Genomic DNA, 17301 nt, shown 5'->3' on the forward strand with positions numbered 1-17301 from the left:
AATAAGCAGCAATTCTGTATATAAATAGTTGAACGTTTGTGACAAAGTAACAAAACACGTTTCCTACTGATGTTCAGCTCGGACCTTCACCTGACAATAGACCCCGGTAAGTGGACCTTCACTAAAAGTTGTTGAGTACCCCTGGTATAGGGAAAGAGAAGAGGTCACCAGGTCGTTTACACACAGAGCCAGAGCATTTAGGTCCCCTGACGTCTGGTAATGAGCACAGCCAGTGAGCATCTGTGCTGCTATATACTGCTGACACTCTGCATGGGCTATAATCAGAAGTGAGATCTTCCAGTAGTTTTAAGGGTCCCTGGGATCCCGGGCCCCATAGCAGTTGCCTTGTCTGCCTACATTGTAGCTACGCCACTGGAAGCAAGTAAGCTGGTGACTGCAGGGGACCTACTTTTTTTTTTTTAAATCTTAGGGTGGTATTACAGGGGCCGATGGGGGCCCGATAATACCTGTAAACAAGCATAAAACTGTTAGATTGGCGCTTGTTTACTGGGCCTATTACACGGCCCGATAATCCTTTAACAAGGGCTGCAAGGACATTGTTAACAATGTCCTTGCAGCCCTTGCTTAAACTATTTACTTTACCTATCCACGCTCCAGGGCTGCTCCTGAAGCTAAAGCCCGGGACCCGGGGAAAAGCTGACCGCAGGAGCCCGCTGTCACATGTAGTGGTGCGCGGTCAGCGCCCGACAAATATAGGTTCTTACCTATATCAATGATCAGCCAATGATTGTTGTCATCAGCTGATCGTTGTATTTATTACACAGAGCGATAATCGGCCGAATCGGGCCTATTATGCCGATTATCGTTCTGCGTAATAGTACCCTTAGCAATGGGTTACAGGGGAAAACTTCCTGGAGGCTATATACTGGGGACCTTGCCTACTACGGGCCTATATACTGGGGACACTGTCTACTGGGGGCTATATACTGGGGAAATTGTGTACTGGGGGATATCTATAGGAGGAATTTACCCACTGGAGGCTAGATACTCTGGAATACTGTCTACTTAAGGCTATCTACAGCTGGAATCTATCTGGAATCTAAAACTGCCTAATGAGGGCAATGTACTGGGGGCTATCTACATGGGATTTGCCTTCTGGGGGCTTGAATAATGGTAGAAACTGCCTATTGGGGCTATCTACAGAGGAAACTGTAGTTTACATGGCAAACTGACTACTGGGGCCTATATAGTGGGGGACACTGTTCCCTGGGTCCCTGGGGCTTATGTACAGTGGGAATCTGGCTACTAGGGCAGTCTACAGGGGAAAACTCCGTCCTGGGGGCTATCACAGCTGCATGCAAGGATACTGGTCGGTGTATAGTTTTACATCTATACAGGCAATATCCAAAGTAGTATAAACTGCATAAACCCTTTTCTAAAAGGGACATGCTTGGAGAGATGCAGAGCTTCGTACCACCCTTGAATTAACAGTTTAAAACTGCATATGTGTAAGAATAAATGTATTAAAGGGGTTGGCCACTTTATAGTAAAATTACTCAGTGTACAGTATTAGTAAGTGTACTCACAGCACTTACTGACAGCATCTCTCTTTGTACCTCATAGATCTAAAATCAGACTTCCCTTCTCCAGTCTGTGCTGCCCTGCTTTGTAGTTAGTCTGTCCATAAGATGGCCGACATGGAGGAGTGTGTTGTCCCACCACGGGTGTTTTTTTCTCTCTCCTGTGCACCAGTCAAAAAGCATTCTCTCTCAGGTTAAGTGGTGATGAAGTATTCGGAAGTTTCGCCACTAGGTGTCAGTGTTTTCTATATGTCTATGCATTGCACAGCTGAAGTCAGTGTTGGGTTAATGTTTTATGTATACCATGTGTTTGTAGCTGACCAATAGAACAATGCTCTTTTCTTTTTAGCCTATTATCTTTCTCCTTTCTTCTGCACACACTCAGCCCCACCACTTACAGAGAGGCACACTGTAGGCCCCTGTAGGAGGAGTTACTGGTGGAGGAAGTGCAGTCCAGTTCCTACCAGATTCTCAGAGAGGAAAGACACAGAAACCACTGTTTTTGCTGTAGTTAAGCCAGGGCCTGGCTGATGCCAGGACCCCTGTCGGGGACAACAAGGTCAGTCTAGTCTAGACACAAGTGTGTATAGATGCAACCAAAGACAAACAGTTCTTTTATTATTCCTACCATATTTAGTATGCAGTGCTAAGCACTTTAAAAGGGAGAGGTAACCCTGACCCATGCCTAGAACACATCTACACAGAGCAGGGCAATATCCTGAAATAAGAGGAGCTAGCCTCGATAGGACAAAGCAGCCAGTACTGACGGCCTATGTATACTATTGTGCAGTGCAGGTAACTGGGACAACCCGGAAACTTCTCTACTCTACTCTACTCTTTAAGCACCGCTAAAACTATCTCCTATATCTATCTCTCTATCTATCTATCTAAATCTCGGAGTGGTGTGCAGTCCCAGTTTAAGGTGCTGGAGTGTCAGGCAACGGAGGCTGGATTAACGTCTCCTCTTCAAATAAATTCAAGAAATTGCGGCACTTCCATAAAGTGAAAAAAATCTTTAGTGTTTATTCAAAAAAAATACATCAGCCAGTGCAACGTTTCTGTCTCATCCAGAGACCTTTCTCAAGCATTCTTGAGAAAGGTCTCTGGATGAGACAGAAATGTTGCACTGGCTGATGTATTTTTTTGAATACAAATACAAAAAATTATTTCAGATAAGTGCCAGAGATTTGTAATTTGCTTCTTTTAAAAAATCTCCAGTCTTCCAGCTTCTGTATGTCCTGCAGGAAGTGGTGTATTCTCTCCAGTCTGACACAGTGCTCTCTGCTGCCACCTCTGTCTGTGACAGGAACTGTTCAGAGCAGTAACAAACCCCTATAAAAAACATCCCCTGCTCTCCAGATTGGAAAGAATACACCACTTCCTGCAGGACATACAGCAGCTGATAATTACTGGAAGACTTGAGATTTTTTTAATAGAAGCAAATTACAAATCTCTGACACTTTCTAGCACCATTTGATCTGAAAGAAATTTTTTGGGTTAACTACCCCTTTAAGAATGACATAACTTCTTATAACAAATGGAGGCTAAAACAATTTTAAAGGTGCCATAGGGTGATACAAAAAATACCATAGATGTATAGGTAAAGGAAAAACTGCTCATCTATAGGTGTTGTACTGTACTCCCATATACCGTAATCCCATCCTCTCATTAGTCCTACTGTATATTCCTATACACCTACCCCCTTCCCCTCACCCCCATTTACTGGCGGAGGGCCGCTGGGAAGCTGTCCAGCTGTGTGTTATTGTGGAAGGCTGAGCGAGTCCTGCAGACCAGAGATAAGCAAAGGGAATTTCCTGTCAGCTTCCGCCTCTCTGGACCTCTCGCTCCCATCTCCAACTTCCCGACTCATGGCAGGGCTGAGAGCTTCCTGTTTGTACAGATTCCCGCACATTAAAACATGGAGCTGAGGGCATTGTATTGCCCGGGCCGATATGAGTCCAGTTAACCCTTGTGGAGAATGCCGATTCGCCGCTAGACCTTGGCCAGCTCTTGCTGGAGCAACCTGGATAAAATACAGAAAGTGTGATGTGTCCCTCGAAATGTCACCAACTCATTTTTACTTGGCGTCATTGAATCACTTCCTGTGGAGTCCTGCGCAGCTTTCACATATGACCGCATGACCCGCTTTTCATGAATCACTATTACTACAGTACAAGATTGAGTCAATATACTGGAAGAGCCATGGAATCATCAGTTAAAGGGCATTTGCCCCTAAAATAGTTGCCTCATTTTGTGTAGTTTAATACAATAAAATTGTATTCACTCACTTACTAGTTCTGTCTATTTTTAGGTTACAGTCAATATGGCTACCAGTTCATCTTCCTAGTTAAGCAGTGATATTGGTATAATGGTTTATCCCTACTTCTTCTGAAGGAGATCTCTTTTGACTAATTTTTTTTCTAGAAAGCAAAAAAAGACAAATTACCCCAGACGTACTTAACAAAGCAAATCAGTGAAGAGTCAGGAGGCCATTATTCTCTTAAAGGCCAATCACTGGACTGAGTGGCCTGTCACTGAAGAGACTAGGCCAGAAGTGTCACAGACGGCTGTGGGGAGCAGGAAGTGCACGGTAAAGTCATCAGGACACTGTGGGAGCATGGGTAAGTCTAGGAACACAACTTGAGAACATTTGTCTCTGCTATAGAACCAGATCTCTTGACTTCAGGACCAAGAACATAGTATCTCTTTGTCAGATTTCATCTCTTGACTATATGGTTCTCAGATGAAGGACCGTATCTCTTAGGGCCCTATTCCACGGGATGATTATCATTCGCATAATCATTAACGATAAACGATCTCAAACGACTGCAAATGCGAACAGCCTGGAATTGTTCCCCCATTTACATGGACCGATGATCGTTACTTATGATCGTTCTTGCAGTTGTCTTGTCGTCGCTATTGCGTTCGTAGCTACTGCAAACGACCTAACGACATCTTATTCCATGCCAACGATTTGCGAACGAGCAACGATAAAAATAGGTCCAGGTCTTATTAAGCGATCAACGATTTCTCGTTCGTCATTTAATCGTTAACTGCTATTCAACCGAACGATTATCGCTTCAATCCGAACCATAATCGTCCCGTGGAATAGGGCTCTTAGCTCTAGAAAAAAGCATCTTGGACACAGAAACACAAGTCATGGGTCTGTGACCACAATTCTTTTCTGTTGGATCTGAAACCATGTGTCTTGACTTTGGGACCATTATCAATTGACCCTAGAACCACGTCTTTCAACGCTTGGAACTTTAGCATAGTATTTCTTTGTAGGATTTCATCTCTTGACTTTAGGACACATCTTATGGTTCTCGGATCTAGGACCATATCGCTTAGTTCTAGAAAAAGCATCTTGGCCACAGAAACACAACTCATAGGTCTGTGGCCACAATTCTTTTTGGTTGGATCTGGAACCATATGTCTTGACTTTAGGACCATGTCTGTTGGGTCTAAGTACAACAAACCAACTTTTTAGGGGTCTAGCACCACATTTCTTTCAAAATATGCTTCTTGGAGGAAGTTTCCTTTTCGCTCTAGCACCACATTTCTTAGCGTTAGGATGGTATCTCATTGCTCTAGGAGAGTATGCCCTGACTATACATCTTATTCAGGGGCCTCTTCTGCTGCTAGTGATTGGGTTAAATCTTTAGCTCCCAGTTTTATCAGCTCTCTGCCAAGATTCCCTCTGTGAGATCTGATGTTTGTCTGGGCAGCGAAGAATCACTGGCGGAAGCAGAATGACTACAAAGATAAGCAGCGCAAGGAAGCTGGGTGCATACAGGTGACATAGTGGAGACGGGCGGCCATGAGAAAACCAAAACCCAGTCAGGTTTCTAGGGTGCCAGGATAAAAGGCTGGGTTTAATATTGCCTACTTGATAACCTACCAAAACATCTCCTGTATATAGTGATATGGAGCATGCTGGTATAACCTGGGTATCTCCAGTATATAGTAATATATGTACAGCTGGTATAAGTTATACATCTCCTGTATATAGTGATATGGAGCATGCTGGTATAACCTGGGGATCTCCTGTATATAGTAATATTTGTACAGCTGGTATAAGTTATACATCTCCTGTATATAGTGATATGGAGCATGCTGGTATAACCTGGGTATCTCCTCTATATAATTATATATGTACAGCTGGTATAAGTTATACATCTCCTGTATATAGTGATATGGAGCATGCTGGTATAACCTGGGTATCTCTAGTATATAATTTATATATGTACAGCTGGTATAAGTTATACATCTCCTGTATATAGTGATATTGAGCATGTTGGTATAACCTAGGTATATTATTATATATGTACAGCTGCTATATGTTATACAGTTATTGGACAGATGATGGTGTAAATATGGCACAATGATGAGAGTAAGAGTAATACGGTCTGATGTTTCTTTTTCCGTCTCTTACATTGCAGATAAAATAAACCTGTTCATCCCCCTCAAGCTCTCTAACCTATAGCGTTGTTTACCCTGATTGCCTCCTGTCAGGCAGGAAAGGGTTAACCTTAACCGTTACCAAAACAAAGCGAAAAAAAAAAATCCCAGTATTGAGAACAGGAAAATGGTCCGGATTCCACCTCTCCCGCAACAATAATGTGAATTTCATTTTAAGCCAAAATGAATGTCATTTGCTGAATCCCCCCCTCCATGTGTCCTCAGGGGGCTTTCCCAAAAGCAGACAGAGGGGTGTGTATGCGTTTTTTCCTCTTTTTTCTTTTTTTGGAGGGAGGAGGGGGGGGGGGGGGCGTTTTTGTTCGACTCCTAAAACTGAATTTTCATCTCTTTTTGGTGTTTTGCTGTTTGCTTTCAATTAGCTTGAAGTCTGTTTTTACTTATTTTACTTATAAAAGGAATCAGAACCAGAGATGTATGAAAATGAATAAGCGGCGAGAGGATCCGGCAAGTCTGGTGTGAAGCGGCTCTGTGGCACCCTTGTGGTTAGGTTACTCTTCAAGCTCAATTTTTAAGAGGCAAGGCACCCGGAGGCAAATGCTGTATCAAAGGGCCTCAGTGATTTCTGATCACCCCCACCCCCCTTCCCTCTATAGCCAGAACAAGGGCTTCAATGGACCAGTCTTGTTCTGCGGGACCAATGCTTATACAGCTTTTAAGAGTCAACAGATGCAGACTTATTTGCCATTCAGGGTTTGCGGCGAGTGGAGTGTAATTGGGGGGGGTATTCTCTCCATCTCTAGGCTGTGACACACTCAGAGACACGCACCATCTCCACATGTAACATAAAGGCTGCTCCGTGGTTAGCTTGTTATACAGTCTTGGCAGAGCGCCCCCCCAGCTCACCCCCTGGATTCAGCCGCAGTGGAGCCGGCCCACACATGGCTGAACTTTTCGTAACGAGACATGGCGACACTGGAAATGGAAATAAAATGTTCAATTAGCAGGAGGGGTGGAGGCTGGGCGGATGGAGAGGGGGTTAGGTGGTCAAAGGGGGGGTTGGGTTGACGTTGTCAGGGTGAGGCCATGTTTTCAGAGAAAGAGAGATAGGTGTATTAGGAACAAATTTGGGGTTTCCTACTGTCAGTGAGAGGGGCTGATCAGCAAAGAGTAAAGAGCAGTGTTTAGATCCCAGCACTATAGTATGTCATCTATGACGTTATCCTGGTGCTATAACATGTTTTCCTTGATGACCTCATATGATGTGATGCTGGTGCTATAGCATGTGATCTATGATGACATCACATGACATTATCCTGGTGCTATAATATGCTATCCTTGATGACATCATATGATGTGATGCTGGTGTATCTTTGATGATCTATGATGACATGACATAACAAGTCCCTGGTGTTATCGCAGGTTGTCTGTGATGATATCACATGACATGATGTTTCTTTTATAACCTTTCATCCATGATGACATCACTTGACATATCCCTGGTGCTGTAATATGTTATCCTTGATGACATCATATGATGTGATGCTGGTGTATTTTTGATGACATAACAAGTCCCTGGTGTTATCGCAGGTTGTCTGTGATGATATCACATGACATGGAGTTTCTTTTATAACCTTTCATCCATGATGACATCACTTGACATATCCCTGGTGCTGTAATATGTTATTTACAATGACATCACGTGACTGCCCGAGACTGGTGTAAACGGCTCATAGCAACCGATCACAGCTCAGGTTTTATTTTAGCACAGGTGAGAGCTGAGCTGTGATCGGTTGCTATGGGCAGTGTACACCAGCTTCTGTTTGATACACTTAAAGGGGTACTGCAGCAAAAGAAGACCCAATTTTTTTCAAATCAACTGGTGTGAGAAAGTTATAGGAAGGAAGTGGTGTATTTTTTCCAGCCTGACACAGTGCTCTCTGCTGCCACCACAGTCCGTGACAGGAACTGTCCTGAGCAGTATCAAATCCCCATAGAAAACCTTTCCGGCTCTGGACAGTTCCTGTCCTGGACTGTGGTGTCAGCAGAGAGCACTGTGTCAGACTGAAAAGAATACCACCATATCCTGCAGGACATACAGCAGCTAATAGGTATGGGGAGACTTTTTTTTTTTTTTAATAGAGGTAAATTATAAATCTATGTAACTTTCTGACACCACTTGATTTGAAAGAAAAAAAATGGCCAGAGTACCCCTTTAAATCTGGGTTATTGTGTGAATCATAATCATCCAGGGCTGCACGTCCATGAGGCGGCGCTCTTTCTGCCTCTAGGGGAGCAGCATTTTTTAAAATGATACTATGTGTGTGGAGCACAGACAGCATCTCTAGGAAATATTTCTGGGCCCCTGGCAGCGGCTGGGTAAATAAGGAGTGTGACAGCTACAGAGGAGAGCTATGTATTATACAGGGCAGATGTACTGACATGCTATACAGCTGCGCTACCTCTTAAAAGGGTTATCCAAACTTAGAAAAACATTGCTGCTTTCTTCCAGAAACAGCACCACTCCTGTCCTCAGTTTAGGTGTGGGGTTTTCAGTTCCATTGAAGTGAATGAAGTTGAACTGAATTTTTTCTCTTACATTTATTGTGCGTGTTCTTTTAGGGCTGGAGTTATGTGATGGAAAGCTGTAAAGTAAAGGTATTCTTTTCTAAGAAACTGGCGTCAAGGAAAGCACTGATGTCAAAGGTCATTGAGCCAGTATAAAGTGCAGAGATATGAAGCTGACAGGGAGAGATGACAGAACATATACTGTGACTTTATATACCCCTTCATATAATTCTTATAGGAAGATTAGATCAGAACAATACAAAATTCACACAAACATCAGACACGGAGCAACACAGAGGTTTATCGACTGGTTTATTGCAAATTTGCACTAGACCAAATGAACCAATCAGCGTGTTACAATGAATAACCAATCACACATTAGCTCATGTTGATGCAAGTAGGACAAATACATCTCCAGTTTTGATTGGTCGATTTGAGTCACACCTTTCTTTAATATAATTTATGGTTGGCCATGAAGTTACCAATACTTTTAGCCTGAAGTGGAGCCTGAAAGGCGGCCATCCCAACTGGGGCCTCCAGTGCTGGCAGACTCTGGGGGAGGCGTGTGTAGTGTAAGGTGTAGAGGGCGCAGCTTATAGAGGGGGTCCCCTATTATACGGCCCCCCTCCCTAGGCATTAAAGCTAATTGTTGATTGGTTGTGAAGATTTAGTCTAAATTTTACACCTATTGCAATGATTTTGAATTGCTGGGTCTGTATATGTGTACATGTATGTATATATGCACTTGTATGTGTGTATATATAATACATATACACACACACAGATGTATGTATATGTGTACATGTATATATACGTACAGATGTATGTATATGTGTACATGTGTGTGTGTATATATATATATATATATATATATATATATATATATATATATATATATGCGCATATTTGTATGTGCATCTGTGTATAGTGTATGTATGTATGTATGTACATATGTATGAACCTGTGGATCACCAAATGTATATATGCATATATACTGTTTTTTGAGTATGTGTATTGTATGCCTGTAGTGTACATGTATGTATTCTGGGTATGTATGTTTACCTCTATATGAATGCAAGTATATACTGTATGTAAAAAGGCTGTGTATATTTGTATGTGCATCTGTGTATAGTATTGTGTATAGCGTATGTATGTATGAACCTGTGGTTTACCAAATGTTGTGAAACTATAAATCTCATAATGGGAGTTATAGTTTTGCAGCAACAGCTGTAAAGCCATTAGGATGGGGAACACTGGTACAGACTGGAATCTGTGTATATGATGTATATAGCAACAGTGTATTTACTGTGGGTATAGTATGTATATTATAGCTGTGTATGTATGTATGTATGTATGTATGTGTCACTGTATTATTAAGTATTTGTGCCATTGATCTTTATAAAACATTTTGTCGCCAAATCGATCAAATTCAATATAAAACTACAAGTCCAGTCAAATCCTCATTGTTTTTTGTTTGATCCATAAAAAAATGTTACATTGACAAACAGTTTTTACATGGTATACAAATGTAAAAAAAAGTGTTATAACATGGAATACAATACTGATTCAACCTCTCAGGACACAGGAGAGGCCAGTGCAACAAGTTACCCAGAATCCCGGCAGCCAGGGGGTTAAATGGACCTGCTGTTCCCGGGGGTTCAGTCTCTATGGTCAGGGACAAGTCTGTGGGTTACTTTATAGCGCAGCCCTGGAGGGTGATCCAGGACTGGGCACAGTATCAGGGATTGTAAGGCTACATCTGGCTATATTATTTTCAGAAGATTGGGCAAGCAGACAGTCAATGCTACAATTTCCCTTTGGTTGCACATACTAATGGGGTTCACTGCATTCATAATAGGTTTTGCGAAAAAATTCTGCTTTGACAATTGCAAGGAGCTGCAATAATGTATCGGCAAAGTAACAATACTGCAAAATGGGCATAGATGCCTATCAGCAGGGGTGTAACGTACGGGACGCTTGCACCAGCTTTGTTAGCCAATTGGGGCCCAATGTCTTGTCTTCCAAGTAAGAGTAAGTGAGTATTATCCAGTGCTACAAAAACATGGCCACTTTTGCACTACTCTTGTCTCCAGATTGGGTGGGGTTTGAAACTCTGTTCCATTGACGTAAATGGAGCTTAATTGCAAACCACACCTGACCTGGAGACAAGAGAGAGGGAATAGTGGCCATGTTTTTGTAGTGCTGGATAACCCCTTTAGGTTAGTGTTACACAGCAATTCTGGCCACAACAGGGGTTTCCTGACCAAACATTGTCATGTCAGTTGTCATTTAGATTTTGTTAAGCAAAGTAAATGGGGGCCATATGGTAACCCACAAGTGGCTGTGACAACTACCCAACAGTCTCCAATGGATTTTTTGTAACTGTCGGGTTGCCGTCTTGGTCGTGACATCACTAGTAACCACAGCAGTCTCACTTTATGCTTTAGGAGATATTTTAATACACGCAAAGCAGAAAAAATGCAACCCATCCTCTTATTAATGCAGGATATAGAGTACATACATGTGTGGAGTTCTCCTTTAAGGTGCACCTATCACCTGCACAATAACATTTTAAACAATTTATAACAGGGACTATTCCCAATTTTAAGGTAGATCCCATCTTTCTGTAACCTGCTTTTACCTTGTAAGTGTGATTATTCCACCTGAAGGCCACCTTAACATGTGGTTTATACGCCCTCCTACAACTTTTAGTTTACTGACTTACGTCCGTATTTTTGGTGTACAATTGCGGACGGAATAAGCAACAATTAATTTCCATGGTCCCATTTACACAACTGTAGGTGTTAGGGGTCTGTGCTTGGGCCGTGATCCATGCCGCAAAAATGCTGACAGGTCCCAGTATGGACTGCACACAGGCTATGGATGCACAGCAGTATGGACGTGTGAACTAGGTCCTATGGTTCCCCTCTACTGTATCCAATGCATAGGGCACAGTGGCCCTGTGTTGTATCCAAAAACAATCCCTTTACTCTGTCTGCTGCCTTGTACCCTAGTAAAAGAGACTAGAGTGTTGCTGATCTGCATGTGTGTCCTCCAATGACCCCATTCCACATCCCTGTATCACAGGGATAATCTGCACCTGGCACCCAGCTGAACACTGAGCTAGGGCTGCGCCTGCCCCGTACTGGTGCCCACCTGCCACCATAGACACCAGGCATTTGCGCTCACAGTGGAGTCATGTCAGCCGGTGATGCAAGGACTATAGTACATAGCGGTGCTGGCATCAGAGAGAGCAGAAATCAGACTGCTCTCCTCACAGGGCATAGTCCTAGCGGTTGCCAGCTTGGTCATTGGCAAGTGATACCCAGGAATGGACACCTGAGTCCTGCTCATATTAAGATATTGGTCAAATTCGTTGCGGTCAACATCACCCCACAGCTCAGATGGATTCAGATTATCCATGGTGTCCAACTGGGGTGCTTCAGGAGGTGGAGACAGCTGGCCCAGTGGAGTGCAGGTTGGAGGACCCCCATGAGGGTTGTAGTAGAATGCAGCGGACGGTGAAGTCCTAAGAATATTACTCATATGAGATGGCAAGGGAGAGTATTGTATGGAGAGCTCCCTCAGCGTCTTCTCTTGGCCATATTCAATGCCATGCTGATAGGATCTAAAGGGCATGGGCTCCATGTCCTCCCGCATGTTAGGGGGGAAGAAGGCTGGCTCACCCTGCTCCAGAACATCCAAAGGAGACATTTCTGGGGTTGGCAACCCAAAACTCTCCAGTTCATTGGATGCCAAAGGCTGCAGTTCTCGAAAGTGAGTGAGGTTGGATGGAGCGTGTACTCCAGAGTATCCATCAGGTCTTAGCAATGGAGCTGACTCAACTCTCTTCATCTTTTTGGCCTGCTTCTTCCTACGTGGGCGATACTTGTAGTTTGGATGATCATGGAGATGTTGAACGCGCAGACGTTCCGCCTCCTCCACAAAGGGGCGCTTCTCTATGGCAGATAGACTCTTCCAGGACTGACCTGTAAAAAGTAAATAATGATGTCATCAATGTGTTCAAGGAAAATGACAGACAAGCCATGTATAAGAATATAACTACTATAATACTGCCTCCTATGTACAAGAATATAACTAATATAATACTGCTCCTATATACAAGAATATAACTACTATAATACTGCCCCCTATGTAGAAGAATATAACTGCTATAATACTGCTCCTATATACAAGAATATAACTACTAGAATACTGCTCCTATGTACAATAATATAACTACTATAATATTGCTCCTATGTACAAGAATATAACTACTATAATATTGCTCCTATGTACAAGAATATAACTACTATAATACTGCTCCTATATACAAGAATATAACTACTATAACACTGCTCCTATATACAAGAATATAACTACTATAATATTGCTCCTATGTACAAGAATATAACTACTATAATACTGCTCCTATATACAAGAATATAACTACTATAACACTGCTCCTATATACAAGAATATAACTACTATAATATTGCTCCTATATACAAGAATATAACTACTATAACACTGCTCCTATATACAAGAATATAACTATTATAATGGCACAAGCGAGGAGATGAAAGATCACCGAAGCACTCACCGGTTTGTAGTAGTCTTCAGAAGTTTATTACATAAACATCACAGGGAGGGGAGATGGTGGATAAGGTGCGGGAGCGTCTCTGCAAACAACGTTTCACGCCGAAGCGCTTTGTCAAGTTCAGAGGGAACTTGACAACTTGACAAAGCGCTTCGGCGTGAAACGTTGTTTGCAGAGACGCTCCCGCACCTTATCCACCATCTCCCCTCCCTGTGATGTTTATGTAATAAACTTCTGAAGACTACTACAAACCGGTGAGTGCTTCGGTGATCTTTCATCTCCTCGCTTGTGCCACTACATTACTGTGTTTCCTGCCGCAGCACCCCGATATAAGTCTGACACACTTGCCTGTGTACGTCTTTCCATTGTGCCTCACCTGCATCTATTACCCTTATACACCGAGAGTGCGGGCGCTACGTTCTCATTGATTGATCCATAACTATTATAATACTGCCCCCTATATACAAGAATATACCTACTATAACTATCCACATGGTGGGCCTAGATACATCAGCTGGAGATTATTCTATGATGACATTGAGTAACAGGACATGATGAGGGTTGTAGAGCTGCAATTGTACTGGAGCTTTTTGGTTGTATGTAAGTAAAACTAACTTACTATTCTTTGCACTCCACTACACTTCCACCATTGTTATGTTGCCGGGCACAGTCTTGTTAACATTCAGACCCTGAAAACCTGTCCTGACCTCATATACCTCACAGCTGAGGATTTGCTACAACTGTATCCAGCCCTGACAATCCTCTGTGAACTAAACAGCTGACGTTCCAGACCGATACATTCTACCTGCTCTCACACATTCTTGCAGAGAACTCTCTAGAGTGTATACAATGGTAACAACCCTCAGCTGTGACCGGCATTAGGTCTAGATGTATTTTCAGCCGCTCAATGTAAACAAAAATGTCCCTATTAACTGACAGGAGAGATTTAGGATATTCAATTACAAAGTATATTAGAAGGTTGCTGAGTTTTTTATAGGCACCTTTGATTTTTTTTTATTGCTGTATTGTCATTTTTATGGTGCAAAAATAGGTAATAGTTCTTATTAAAACTTTTGCCCAATGTCTCTTCTCTCTCATCCCATTCATAGAGAAATCCATCAGACTGGTCTCCAGGCTTTTGTCTGGACAATTGTCTAAGCTGATCGAGGATCAGATGAAAGGTCAGCTTTGATTTGGTATAGACCAGTTTGAAAGATTTCACTCTGAAGGAATACAATGCAGTAATAAAAAAGAGATAGATAGATAGATAAATAGATAGATAGGAGATAGATAGATAGGAGATAGATAGATAGGAGATAGATAATAGACAGATAGATAGGAGATAGATAGATAGATAAATAGATAGATAGAAAGACTGATGGAGCAGAATAGTATTCATGACACACACACAACCATATGTATACATTTTAATACCCTATGCCAGTAGATATCCAATGGCACTGTGCCATCCTGCATTATTTCATTATTTTATTACCAGTGGCTGAAGAAGTTGGATGCAGCGCTGGAGAGTTCTGGAAAACATGCATACAGACATAGGCCTTTAGGCTACATCTATGTTTTTCAGGATTCCCTAGGGTTGCATCCAACTTCTTCAGCCACCGGTAATCAAATGCCGAATGATCAGACTCAAGCATGCCTGAGTTGTGCTCATCTCTGATAGATAGGTAGATAGATAGACAGACAGATACTCCACAGCACACCGCAATAGATGAAAAAGTGATATTGTGATTTATTCCGCCACAGCAAAAAATTCACAGCAGACGTGGAGCACACAAAATACATAACGTTTCATTGATATCACACCATCATTCTCAAGTGTAAGAGATAGATAATAATACCAATAATAATAATAATAATAATAATAATAATAATACCTAGACAATAACATACCTCCCATATATAAATTATTATGTACAAAAATAGGAAGAGACCACTGAATTGTTTGGATTAACCATAACTAATATATTCAACATACGTAGGGTTGAATATATTAGTTATGGTTAATCCAAACAATTCAAAGGTCTCTTCCTATTTTTGTACATAATAATTTATATATGGGAGGTATGTTATTGTGGAGAAAAAAGTTTTGAATAAAGATTACTTATAAAAAACAAACAAACAAAAAAAAGAGATAGATATTAGACGAATAGATAATTATATAGAAGATAGATAGTAGATGGACTGATGGAGAAGAATAGTATTTATGACACACACACGTCCATATGTATACATTTTAATACCCTATGCCAGTAGATATCCAATGGCATTGTGCCATCCTGCATTATTTCTCCATGTATTGTGCCAGTGTCTGTGGCTACACACCCTTACCCCTATGGCACCCTTTCCTATATTCATATTAGATCGCCCTGAATGATCCCCTTTAGTGGTATAGAACAAATCATGCTAGCCGCCCCCCTATCCCATTACAGAACTCATCCTCACCCAGCATCTTGCTTAGTACAGCATTGTGTAGATCCGGGTTTTGCTGTGCCAGTCTCTTCCTCTCATCCTTGGCCCATACCATAAAAGCATTCATGGGGCGCCTGATCCGGGGGTCACCAGGCTTTTCATCAGAGGAGCTGTAGCCGCCATATCCAGACTGGGGGCTTGGAGCAGGGCTGACCTGAGCTACAGGAGAGTTGGAGGTTCGGCCGGGCTCAGGAGCAGTGGCCGGAGGAGGGACCCATGAACTTCCACCGCCTCGACCCAGAGTAGTCTCCTCTCTGCAGTAATTTGACTCAGATCTATGCATTCCAGCTAGGCAGATCCTGTAGACAAAAGTGGGCGCACAGAATGGGGGGGTGTCCTCAGGTAATGCACAGTGTACTCCACTGGAGAGAGTATAGATGAGATCGGATGTATCGTCTATCTATCTATCTATCTATCTATCTATCTATCTATCTATCTATCTATTTTCTCTCTGCTCTATCACTGCCTCTTTGTCAATGTCCCTTTGTCATCCAGCATCCAGCTGTTTGAGCAGTTTGGAATAATAGAGAACAAATATAGAAACTTGTCACCAATCAGCTGCAGGATGGGAGGGGACGGACACGGCTGGGGGTGAGGAGGGGCAGAGAGAGGGTCTGATTCTCTGAAAAGCAGTTTGCTTGCATATTCACTAGGAAAGAAGTTAACCCTGTACAAGATATACAGCAAGTTAGAATGACAGGATCAGTGGGTTCTATACCAACTGTGCTATCAGCAACAGATATCGAAAAAATGGGCAGTAATTTATTTGGCCTGTCCTGGTAAAAAAAAAAAATTACTTGTAAAGTTTTGGATACACCTGCTCTCATTGTCTCCCCCAGCTGTTTAATACACTATGAAGAGTAGTGGAGGAGGGGATTTGACTACTGATGGGTGCAAATTTCTGACTACCACAAAATTGGTTGTCACATTTAGCATTCATTGTCCTCACAAACTAAGCTTTCTTCTATAATACTACCCCTATACACACCTGCTATAATGCCGCCTCCTATGTACAACACTGTAAGTAATATAATACTGCCCCCTATGTACAAGAATATAACTACTATAATACTGCTCCTATGTACAAGAATATAACTACTATAATACTGCCCCCTATGTACAAGAATATAACTACTATAATACTGCTCCTATATACAAGAATATAACTACTATAATACTGCTCCTATGTACAAGAATATAACTACTATAATACTGCTCCTATATACAAGAATATAACTACTATAATACTGGCCCTTATATAACTACTATAATACTGCTCCTATGTACTATATAACTACTATAATGCGGTTCAGGGAAGAAACAGAGCGCTGCACCTCACACCTATGGCTGATACTAGTGCCCCTAGGCTAAATAAAAAACACATCAGAATTTTGTGTATGAATTGATCAAGCCATACTGCCTTCTCCGCCGGCGGTGCTGGCTGGGTTCTGGTGTGGTGTTTTTGGGTCTGGTCCTGTGGCATGGGGGTCGCAGGGCCGTCCCATGGCCCCCGTTCCCTGACTGTGCACGCCTGCGGGGTTGGTGGCCACTGACTGGCACGGTGTGGACTTAGTGTAGGGACCCATGTGTATCAGATACCGGCACGAGGTACATGGGGCAGTATGGCTTGATCAATTCATACACAAAATTCTGATGTGTTTTTTATATAGCCTAGGGGCACTA

The 17301-nt window shown here is 42.3% G+C and overlaps 1 protein-coding gene across 1 annotated transcript; it reads right to left on the reverse strand.

Annotated features, from left to right (window-relative positions):
- Positions 1-8831: 8831 nt before the first annotated feature.
- Positions 8832-16108, reverse strand: SOX18 (SRY-box transcription factor 18). Its single transcript, XM_069953066.1, has 2 exons — positions 15592-16108; positions 8832-12517 (listed from the first exon to the last, which is right to left on the reverse strand). The coding sequence occupies exons 1-2, from the start codon at positions 15899-15901 to the stop codon at positions 11730-11732; spliced, it is 1098 nt and encodes a 365-aa protein (XP_069809167.1). The 5' UTR covers positions 15902-16108; the 3' UTR covers positions 8832-11729.
- Positions 16109-17301: the final 1193 nt, after the last annotated feature.

The sequence above is a fragment of the Dendropsophus ebraccatus genome, chromosome 14 (genome assembly GCF_027789765.1).
Source record: "Dendropsophus ebraccatus isolate aDenEbr1 chromosome 14, aDenEbr1.pat, whole genome shotgun sequence".
Taxonomy (NCBI): Eukaryota; Metazoa; Chordata; class Amphibia; order Anura; family Hylidae; genus Dendropsophus; species Dendropsophus ebraccatus.